An 11,710-nucleotide genomic window follows, 5' to 3' on the forward strand; every position below is an offset into this window, starting at 1 on the left:
TGTAAAAAATAAATGGCAATTGTCGTTGATTCAAAGCTAAAGGCTTGGAATTCCAACGCATTGCAGTCCTTGTTAATTACATTCATAGAAAGATGAACATTTATTTACTTAAAAAATGAATATTTTAAAGAAATGCTGTCTTGTTCTTACATGCCAAAAGACCCGAATGTCAAATGAGGATTTTCAAGACATTTTAAATATCCCATTCAATAGCACCTCATTTGCGACAATATGCTCCGCAGATCAAGTCCTTTAAATTCAGTGACCAATGGCTAATATTGTCAAAAAAATACCACATTAGCAAGTTCATCGACTGAATGACAGCGAAGAGCATGAGTGGTACAAATGAAGCATCCTCGCTTTCCATGTGACTCTGACACTTGCGCTACCCAAGATGTATTGGACACTTTTACATTTCGGCCGAACGATGTAGGGCTGGTGCATAAATCGGATGCAGAATACACGATCTTCAGCGTGGCACGCTTAACGTAGAAACACTGCACTCACCTGTAGTTCAATATAATACATTTGACACTTTTAATGCTGAAAGCACAGCCCCATCAGTGCTGTGAAATCGGTGCTACTTTTTTTTTTAGATAAACGCATTCGCTGGTCATTTGGGTGATAAATATTTATTGGATCACAAGTACGTATTACATCATAGCACCACAATCAAAAGAACATTACAATCCTTATTATTGCATTGTATGAACCAGTTCAGCTTTCTAAGTGCCTGTCATTTGGAAAATAGCTTTTATTTGTGCTAATCCATCCTAAAATCAAGTCATTTTCGTAAATGAAAAAGTTTAATGAGAAAAGCAGGTGAGTGCATGTAGTGGCCACACTATTGGAATGTGTCTTAAACTGGAAAGCATATATGAGTGTATCTCTTGCTCTAAATAGAAGCAGCCATCGAAGTTGACTTTGGACTGAACAAGCTTTATCGCATTCCCCGGATTGTAAAGTAAGATGCACCTCAAACTTCTGGTTGGCATCAATACAATTATGCAAATCTGGTAACACGCACACACACACATCTACCAGATTATAAGATGCACCCTCAACGTTTGATTTGAAATGCTGTTGGAAACAAGTGCTTCTTGTAACAGGAGAGTTTGGTATTTGACTTAAACGAAGACTTTCTAGACGATCGAAATTTGCTAAAATGCTTAAATTTGTTGATTGCAAATATTGGATGGTGGTATGCGTGCACACTCTAATTGACGTTTGTTTCAAATTAAAGAGTCAGACGTGCACGTTTAATACTGATTATAAAGGTACAATGTATGTGATTCAAATAGCTTTTTACACATGTTAATTTGTTAAAGCATAGATTATTTAATTTAATGCAGTGCTAGATACCCTTTGGTTCTTTCGGTAAAGTCAGGTAGTTAGATTTGCTTTATTTGATTTTATTTCTAACGACGTGACTTTACCGAAAGAACCAAAGAGTATGGATTCCTGCAGTCACGAAAGCTGCAAATCAACGCAGTGTTGGATGTTAACAAATCATAGCTAAGAGCTGGCGTGAGAAGGAGGAAGCCACCGATAACGATTACAACTTAAGAGTGAGGCACAAGACGACCTCCATTCGTCATTAGCGTTTAGTCAAATAATGTCAATACAATCAATGCAACACACAAACAATTCCACTTTTTTTTTTTAAATGTTATGATATAATGCTGCATGTTTTGCATTGTTCACACCGGCAAGACTTTATCTAAAAAACTTAATAAACACCGTAAATATGCATGTTAGCTAGTACAGCTATTTATTTTGCAATAAAGGATGCTGAACAATTCGTTGATATTTTACCGTGGGCTGACAAATGGGACACTGGAGAAAAGGATTTAAAATTCGGAATTCACAACGCTCCGTCAATTCACTGCTGGTTGGTTATGCGGGTTGTTTAACCATACTTCACCATACTGGTCAGTGCGGGTTGATGTAGACGTGGAGAAGGTTCATAGCACGGTAGACTAACCACTGCACCACCTCTCCACCCCATGTAATTTATTCTGCACTAATACTACCAGACCATGTATTAAGGGGGCATGCCATGCTTGAACGCTCATCATTGTTTCGACGAAAAGATGATGCAGGAAATTCAGCTTGGCGCGGAACTGAAGGAGAGATTTACTCCCAGCCCAAATGCGTCTTGCGATTGTGTACATGACTAACACGGAATATTGATTACATTATCGGCCATTTGTTTACCAACGTGTTATTTGCCGCCTGCAAGATGCTAGGTCACTGGTGTGACCGTTATTGTATTACACGTAAGAGAGTTTCGATTTCAAGCTTTCGTGACTGCAGGGATTCATCTTCTTGGTTCTTTCGGTAAAGTCACGTAGAATGGAAACAATGAAATAATAAAAATAAAACATAATAAAATAATTCTCACGACGTTTCGGCCACAACACAAGCAGCCTTCCTCAGGTGAAGACCAGGTCTGTCGGGGAGACAGCGTCTGAAGTGATATTTTACCGTGGGCTGACAAATGAGACACTGTCTCCCCGACAGACCTGATCTTCACCTGAGGACGGCTGCTTGTGTTGTGGCCGAAACGTCGTGAGAATTATTGTATTATGTATATTTTTATTATTTATTGTTTCCATCCTACGTGACTTTACCGAAAGAACCAAGAAGATGTAAGAGAGTATAATGATTATCTCCAGAGGGTCCTGTGAAAGCCAACCACACTCTTAGTGCCTTGCACTCGACAATGTATTCATGCACGTGTCAAATAAAAATAGCTTGCTCAGCACCATGATTAGCACGGTTCACTACGAAAGAAGTTCAACGAACATACATGACCCAGCAACCACCCAAGTTACAATCTGTGCTACGAACCTAAATTGTTTCAGAGTCAAAAATAAAAAAAAAACACGATTTTATAAAATAATTGGATATTGATGGCAGAGAGCTTTATTATTGCACTTAATGTGTCTTGGTAAAGAAAAAAAGGCAAGCTTCATTATGACTATCATGTATCGTCATTGTTCACTTGGAAAAACACACAACAGTGCCCGGCAATATTGTGACAAGAAATATCTGACTGCTGATGAGGCACAGAAGGTTGAAACCTGTCCAGAGTTTGCTTGCTTAAACAAACGCTGCTCGATAAATATTAGTGTGGAAGCCAAAATCCAATGGACGGAACATACGTTGATTTATATGTGGAAAAGCAGATTGGATTTTTGCTTGCACAATATATGCTTTAACCCACCGATGCTCCACAACAACGCATACTGATTTTGTGTATGGAAAAGCGTGGAAGCCAAAATCCAATGGACGGAACATACGTTGATTTCTATGTGGAAAAGCAGATTGGATTTTTTGCTTGCACAACATATGCTTTAACCCACGATGCTCCACAAAAACGCATACTGATTTTGTGTATAGAAAAGGAGGCATCCCACAAATTTTTTTTAACGTGCGTCACATCGACAGAGCCCAGAGCTTAAGCACAATTGCCCCATTCAGCCAAGACGGAGTTAACCTGCTGACTTACGAATGGAGGAACCATCACGTCACTTTGCCCCGCTTCCTAAGACAGAGAAAAAACTCTTGGCTGATCAGCGATAAGCCTCTGGATCAGGTTGAGTCTTTGGGGCAGTTACAACGCTGACGTCAATTCAATCGGCACATGGAAGGATCATTAAAAACGTTTTATTCATTGCTTTACTTGCAAAGTCACTCCTTAGTCCACCTTGGGCGTTCCGCTCAGTCGCTCCGCCAAAGCGTGAAGGATGTTTCCTGGGATATCTTGGTGCTCTTCAATCAGGCCCTGCATTGCCTGTTTGGTCTGCGGAGAATAAGTCAGTTTTTTTTTTACAATTCGTCAGAATGCGGTTGAATTTTCCAAACGTTATCATCATATGTTAACATCATACAATCCGACGTCACATATCCGTCCGACTGTTACCTATCCACATCAATATTGTATAAGCATCAGCATTCACATTACAGTGAAGGATGTGACGGGCATGTCACCGAGCTGTATTTATCAATGCTTTCAGGTGTTTTTATTTTTGCCTGGAGTATTCCCTACGTATTACACTGTTATGCAGGATATGCAGCACCAGTTGTAGTCCGAGGCTCCAGGTTACAGAACCAATCAAAGTCTGCCTTGGGGTTTCCAGCCTTAGGTGTCGGTGGAGCGTGTTTATATAATTGTAGAGGTGTTACGGGAGGGCGAACAAACACACCAGGGGTGGTTGTGCCCGCACGCGGAAGGATGCTTACATCCACGTCCGCATCGTTTAGCCTGGGGGGCTGGAACGGCGCTGTGATCCCCTACGGCCCCACCCCTCGGGGGGGGGGGGGGGGGGAGTTGCTATATAAGGTGCTGAGCCGGTGGGCTCAGAGTTCAGTGTTCAGCTTAAGCCAGTGAAGAAGGAAGACCGGCTAAATAGGCCCTGGGACTCCCCTGGATCGCTGTCCTTCTAAGGACCGACCAGGACAAGCCAATGGCGTGGCCCCGAGAGCCCAGAGCCGATGTTCTTGTAAGAGCCGGTCTGGGGACTCAGGGTGCCGTGATCCCAGCTTGGCCAGAGCTGGATCAGGTAGCCTCTCCTAGCTCTGTAGTGGAGGACCTGGGAGTAGGCTAGCCGTGACAGAGATTGTGTGATCTCCCTGTTAGACGGGTGAAGGGGCCGATACCCCTTCGAGTGTTGTATACCTTGGCCTGTATAGAGTGGAACGTTTAATAAATAAGTGTGCCTCCAACTACGTCGTACAAGTCTCTTTGAACCTACTACATAATTAAAGCACAGAGCTCACATGTGAGTGGCCCGCTTGTGAGAAATCAATTTCGGGACCGCGACTTTATCTTTTCCCTTTTCGACGTGACCACAAACGAAGGGGAACTACTTTTTGTTGAGTAAATCCATCACTGGCACGTGTCGGAAAACGTTGCAAAAAAAGCAAACAGTGGGAATTTAACTCAGAAGAATGCCGCCTGGTTCGACCTCAAACATTCATTAGCTTGGACGACCCATGGGGTGAGGCCGTCATAAGGGAATAACCACCAACAACCACCATTGCGTCGGTGTGCTCAGTAGCCAGGCATGATTTTTGTGTCAAATGTTGCTTACTGGGGCAATAGACGACTGAATAAAAAAAAACCACAGGTTGTCTGCGGTACCCCGATGTTACCCGAGTGTTGCGTTTGTGTCACAGGCAATATGATGACAACACAACGATCTCGTGTAAAGTGTCACGGAGAACAAGGCCGAGGATTACCCTCGGACGAAATGTGGCGGCTACTTTGTCGATTAGACCGCCGACTCGACGAGTCGAGGAAATCAAACTCAGATCTTTGTTTCGGCTGCGGAGACCCATCGACTGACGCAGCTCTGAACGAGCAGCCCTTCAACTGCTCTACAAACCTCGATCCGCCCCAACCCGACGCCCCAGTTTCGGGGCGTTGTTCGTGGTTGTGCAATAATAATAAATATAAAATGTTAGGAATGGGTTTTGGGTTTGAGTTCCGCTAATGAGATCCATAAGCTTTTTTTTTGGTGGCAGTTACAGTGACACCCACCCTGTGAACACCCAACCCACCCTGGTGGTTATCTCAACCGTAGCTTTTTTTAATTTGGAGCTTTCGTGACTGCAGGGATTATTCTTTGGTTCTTTCGGTAAAGTGACGTATAAAGATAAAATAATAAATTAAATAATAGCATACTACGACGTTTCGATTGCAACACAAGCAGTCATCATCAGGTATAAAAGAAATAGCAACAAAAATCTCTCTATTTAAGGCCTCGTCACAGAGACGATCTCTTTCTTTGTGCCGATACGTGTTCTCTCTCTGTGTATCTTTGTGATATCTGTCTGCTTATATGTCTGTCTATAGTTTTCTGGTTAGATTTGTGTTGCTATTTATTTTATACCTGATGATGATTGCTTGTGTTGCAATCGAAACGTCGTAGTATGCTATTATTTAATTTATTATTGTATCTTTATTACGTAGCTTTTTGTTTTGTTTGTGTACCGCACCTTCTCAGCAAGTTCAGCTGCACCGGTGCCAGGGTCATAGGGGATGGGGTCTCCGAGGTAGGTGCGGAACTTCACAGGGAAGCCACCGTAGATTGGCACCACGGGCAGACGGCATCGCTCATACAGCCAGCGGAACACACCTGTGGGCAAACAGCGCTACCGTCCCCCAGCCAGCCTTCGGCGCACACCGTGTCCAGATGTTGACTACCTCGCCCGGTGTACGGAAAGTTAGAACTCATTCAATAGGCTTGGTATAGTCAAAGTGCCCAGAGTCTGAATAGTAAAAAAAAAAAGATTCCCCTTGAGCTCAGACAGCCAAATGAAGGCTTTGAAATTGTTATGGAGTAGGATTTGCATTTGTCCTGATTTACCCAAGTGCTGTACACATACAAATTAAATCCATTGTTACATTTGCCTGCTTGTGAGAGTGAGTGGATACTTACACAGGCTTCCAAGTGTTCTGAATCCTTCTCGCAGGTTTTGTGTGAACACAGGAATGATGGGCTGCAAAAGAATGATGAAAATACACTCACCTAGAGAGCCATATATTGGAATAGGGGGCACAGTGGTGCATCACTTAGTTCTACGTATTGTGAATCTGGCATCCTTTGCTTCTCAGCCGCAGCAAACGTCCAGTGAAAAGGTACGCCTGACCTGGTCCTGAGTCCTCCTCCACCAACCCGCATTGACCAGCATGATGAAGTAGCCGGGACAGCATTGGAAGTTATTTCCCTAACCAAGCAACGGATTTGATTAAAGACCCAACATTATTCTAATTTCTACATTATAATCGAGATGTTTTAGCTTCATATTCTTAGGTTTTTTCGGTAAAGTCACGTAAGTAAAACATTAACATTAATAAAAGTAAAATAAAAATTACGACGTTTCGGAGGCAACACAAGCTTCCGTCTTCAGGTGGAACCGTCACAGCCACGACAGCTGTATCAAGTAAATGAGAGATTACAAGAGCTACCACTCCGTATATATAATGGTTGGAGAGGGGGAAGGGCCAAGTACGGCACACTTTTTATTAATATGGTAACAAAGGCTCAGAGGCTGAGCCTTTGTTATGGAGAGGCTCAGCCTCTTAAGCCTCACCTTACCATATTAATAAAAAGTGTGCCGTACTTGGCCCTTCCCCCTCTCCAACCATTATATATACGGAGTGGTAGCTCTTGCAATCTCTCATTTACTTGATACAGCTGTCGTGGCTGTGACGGTTCCACCTGAAGACGGAAGCTCGTGTTGCCTCCGAAACGTAGTGATTTTTATTTTATTTTACTTTTATTAATTTTAATGTTTTACCTACGTGACTTTACCGAAAAAACCTAAGAATATGAATCCTTGCAGTCACGAAAGCTTCAAATCTAGAATGTTTTAGCTTGTGCAGGACGATGCCACTGTACAATGGTTAGCTCTCTGCGACTTGTAATCCAGAGGACGCCGAATCTGAGTCGATCTCCTGGCACGGCAGTAGAAAAAATGGGCAAGTTTCCTAAAGCCCCCAGCTGTCCACCCATCGTGCGAATGGGTACAACGACAATTAGTCGATCGCCAGTTCGGTTGTAGAAGTTGGCATTGTGGTCTGAGATGTGACCTATTGGACTAATATTTACGTTGTGATAACTTGATGTTGTGTGTGCATTTAGTTTCGGTGCCACATTTATTTATTCTTTTTGTCGGAGGGCTTTCATGTGCATGGTAGTAGCTGTATGTGGGATACATATGGTCCTGATATATAATGAATGCACAGCGTTATGGGATGCAATTAGAATGAATGACGCTGTTTTAAAAAAAACCGAAGGTATTATGTGTGGATACTTCCACCTCTTCCAAGGCATCTGTCCAGCATGGACGAGTGGGTCAAATATCCTTCAGAACGGCTCCTTGAGACGTACCGCTACTTCAAGTTTCATTTATTAGGTATAGCCCTGTGAGCCATGTGGCTCTTGAGTTGGGTGCAACCGCCGCAACGAACTAAATATGAACAGAGAAACATCTTAAAGCGACGACGCGCAACAGAAACATCTTGGATAAACCAGCAAATCTTCTAGGAAAAAAAACCACCGTATTACAACGCTGTGTGCAAAAATCCCAGTGTGATGCAAGTCAAACAATAACAACCATAAGACAATTTAGATTAAAGTTATCAGGCCAACTCCGCACTTCCGCAAGAAACATGGCTTAACCATATGTTTTCGAAATCACCAAAATAAAGCTATAAAAACAATGTAACAACAGTAATCATAGGAACTGAGATTAAAATGTAACAATAAACAATATATTTCGATTGAAAGCTTTCGTGACTGCAGGGATTCATCTTCTTGGTTCTTTCGGTAAAGTCACGTAGAAGGGAAATAATAAAATAATTATTTTTTCTTATTTATTATTTCCCTTCTACGTGACTTTTACCGAAAGAACCAAGAAGAATAAACAATATACATAACATGTTCGACCAAATTTGAGGCCCTTCTGACCACGGTGGTGTGAGCAAGTAATTGCAGGATTGCAACGTCTCCTTAACGACTACTATGATGATACAGACGCCTTCACTTCCCTCGCATATAAACAGCGAAGAAGAAGAACACGTGACTTCGTAGTGATTTAATTTAGTTTTCATTTATTTCATTTTTTTACCTACGTGACTTTACCGAAAAAAACCTAAGAGTATGAATCCTTGCAGTCACGAAAGCTTCAAATCTAGAATGAATGCCCTCTGCGGGGAGGAATTCCACCTATCTGTTAGAGTTTTTAACAGACAACGAGACAAGAAGTCACAGCTTCTCGAGACGCTGGCCTTCCTCAAGAGATGCCGCGATAACAAGGTAATACCCATCGCTTTCCTCCCTGGCTCCTCCCCCGTCTCTTACCTATATAGCCTCTTGTTACAGCAGCCCTTTTGCCCACTTCAGCATTTGTTTCCTGCTGTGGTTGTGCCACCTGATGACGGACGCTTGTGTTGCGCCCGAAACGTCGTGATTTTTTATTTTATTTCTATTATTATTTCTATTTTTTTACCTACGTGACTACACCGAAAAAACCTAAGAGTATGAATCCTTGCAGTCACGAAAGCTTCAAATCGAGAAACAAGAAGAAGGTTTAAGTCCATCGCTGTTCCTTACCGCCTTGGCATCAATGGCAACTTGGGCAAACCCACTGCGGTTGCCCCACAGCAATCTGTAAGCGTTGTCGCTGAAAAGCGCCTCCCTCAAACCGCCGGGAGAAATGGCCAAGAGGTGGCCGCGACGCAGGACACGCACGCACTGCTCCCTCGGCCCGTGGATCACCCTGAACACCTCCAGAAACAACCTGAAGCCTGCGGCGAAAAGAGCGGGTGGTCAAACGCAACCGCCCAACGCTGAAAACGCGTCGAATGAAATTAGAATTCGTGTGAAAAAGTGCTTTTTTGGAGTTAGATCGCGTAAATTTAAATGTGTCGATCTAGATTGGACGTTTTCGTGAATGCAGGTAATCCATATTCTCTTTGGTTCCTTCGGTAAAGTCACGTAGGTATGCTATGGGAACCTCATTTGCCAGTAAAAATATGATAATTGGTTTTTTTACCCTTCTATCTGATAACAAAACTGACACCTTTTTACAAGGGGTCATGTTTGCATAGACCGCAATACCTGCAGTCATAATACAAACAAAAGAACATAACTCTGATAATGTGCACTGTCCTCGGGTGTGGACCAATCAACTTCAAGGACAGTGCACATTATCAGAGTTATGTTCTTTTGTTTGTATTATGACTGCAGGTATTGCGGTCTATGCAAACATGACCCCTTGTAAAAAGGTGTCAGTTTTGTTGCTAGATAGAAGGGTAAAAACCCAATTATCACGTAGGTATGCTTTGGCAAATGAAACATCAATGGAGGAGTTTGTAGAGCTTTCGGAGACCCGTTCCACTTATATACCAGGTAGCTTGAAGAGGAAGTGATCTGCCACCGAGTAGCAGATCCTGCCTTTGCTCAGGATTATTGAAGAGAGCAGGTAGTAGTAGTCGATGGGGATGGCTCCGTGGTAGTACACAATGAGTGCCGGGCCGGAGTCTGGAACCTTCTCCAGACCGTGCACTTCGTAACCTGTGTAGAGGAGTAAAATGGGGACGTGACGTCAGGTGTGCCGTTCAGTGCGATGACGTCACGTCTCCTAGGGTACTTAAGGGATACCCCGTGACGTAAGCGGGGTCACTGTGAGAACGGGTAGAGTAGGAAGGGTGAAGAGGGAACCAGGGGTAGAGAGAGGGATCGAGTGGTGAGTCTGGGGAGAAGCCGGTGGTAGCCGTAGAGGTGCTTCTCTCTCCGCTCGGTGGAGTCGGCAGAGTCCACGATCCGACACGAGAGAGAGAGACCGGAGCTAGCCGGCAGGGACCCGGACTCAGAGTAGGACCCCCCTAGCCCCTGGGAGTTGTGTACCCTGCTGTGTAGTATTGTAACAGCTTTAATAAACCCTGGCGGAAGCCCTTAACTTACCTCCGTCTACGAGTGCGTCCGTCGGAACTTCTCTACACCTACACATTGAACACATTTCGAGCCGTGAAAAACTAGGCCGACGACATCGCAGGGCAGGGCCGCCTCTGACTTTCAAAATTTTCGTCGAAGTCTTCTCGGTTCTTTCGGTAAAGTCACGTAGAAGGAAAATAATAAAATAATAAAAATAAAACATAATAAAATAATTCTCACGACGTTTCGGCCACAACGCAAGCAGCCGTCCTCAGGTGAAGAACAGCGTCGTTCCGACAGACCTGTTCTTCAGCTGAGGACGGCTGCTTGCGTTGTGGCCGAAACGTCGTGAGAATTATTTTATTATGTTTTATTTTTCCCTTCTACGTGACTTTACCAAAAGAACCAAGAAGATGATAATGGTTGTCGAAGTGTAATGGTTGCATGATCGTCCTTACCGTGCCAGAAGGCCGCGTGTTTAACCCAGAGAGAAGCCAAGATCCGGCGAGCCTCGCTCCAAATTCCGGCGGAGCGAGAGCTGTGGACGATATTCTTGATGCCGTATAGGTACAGGAAGAGGGTGGAGAGGTAGAGAAAGAGCAGGATGAAGAGTGGCAGGACAAACACGAGCAGGAGGGGAGAAGCCAGCGCCCACAGCAGGAATGCAGCGTTCGAGACGATGGGCATCTCCTCCAAGTCCTCCCACCATGACCACGGCCACTGCAGGAGACCCGGCCACTCGAGATCGTCCATCGGCGACGTGGTGCGCTCCTCGGTAACCGTCATCAGAGTGTCATCTGAGAGGTGCACATGGCCATGTCCAACTGAGGTCGACGCTTAGCCCTCTAATAATGCATTATTTGAAGAACAATGCAATGCATCGTAATCCTGTTATAAGGTCGTTGAGCACGCGCTTAGCCCATTGTGACGTTCAGCTGTCCTTCCCCCGGCGCCTCTGGTCGGCTACGTACGGTGCGAAAGAAGTTCAACATACATACACACAACATGCTATGGCACTTGTTGTCAATTAGTCTGCTCAATAATCATCCAAACGGTGGACTGTGCAGTTCGTGGTCTGTACCTTATATTGGGAAGGGATGTTATCAGTGGAGCCACATCTAAGCACATAAACCGATGACACTGTTTACCGACAACGCTGATTTTTGGAACAACTGAGCGGCTGAATGTTTGTGTAAGTTTACTGCGCAAATAAGGGAACATTTCTGGTCAGTGTCAATAATTTACAGCGTTTCAAGCTG

The 11,710-nt window shown here is 44.0% G+C and overlaps 1 protein-coding gene across 1 annotated transcript; it reads right to left on the reverse strand.

The window, feature by feature from the left end:
- Nucleotides 1-3,703: 3,703 nt before the first annotated feature.
- LOC144935746 (DGAT1/2-independent enzyme synthesizing storage lipids-like) lies at nucleotides 3,704-11,204 on the reverse strand. Its single transcript, XM_078862488.1, has 6 exons — nucleotides 10,910-11,204; nucleotides 9,924-10,091; nucleotides 9,129-9,322; nucleotides 6,450-6,510; nucleotides 6,007-6,146; nucleotides 3,704-3,808 (listed from the first exon to the last, which is right to left on the reverse strand). Exons 1-6 carry the CDS (start codon nucleotides 11,202-11,204, stop codon nucleotides 3,704-3,706), a joined length of 963 nt encoding a protein of 320 aa, XP_078718614.1.
- Between the last annotated feature and the right edge of the window lie 506 nt (nucleotides 11,205-11,710).

This window comes from Lampetra fluviatilis, chromosome 14 (genome assembly GCF_964198595.1).
Source record: "Lampetra fluviatilis chromosome 14, kcLamFluv1.1, whole genome shotgun sequence".
NCBI lineage: Eukaryota > Metazoa > Chordata > Hyperoartia > Petromyzontiformes > Petromyzontidae > Lampetra > Lampetra fluviatilis.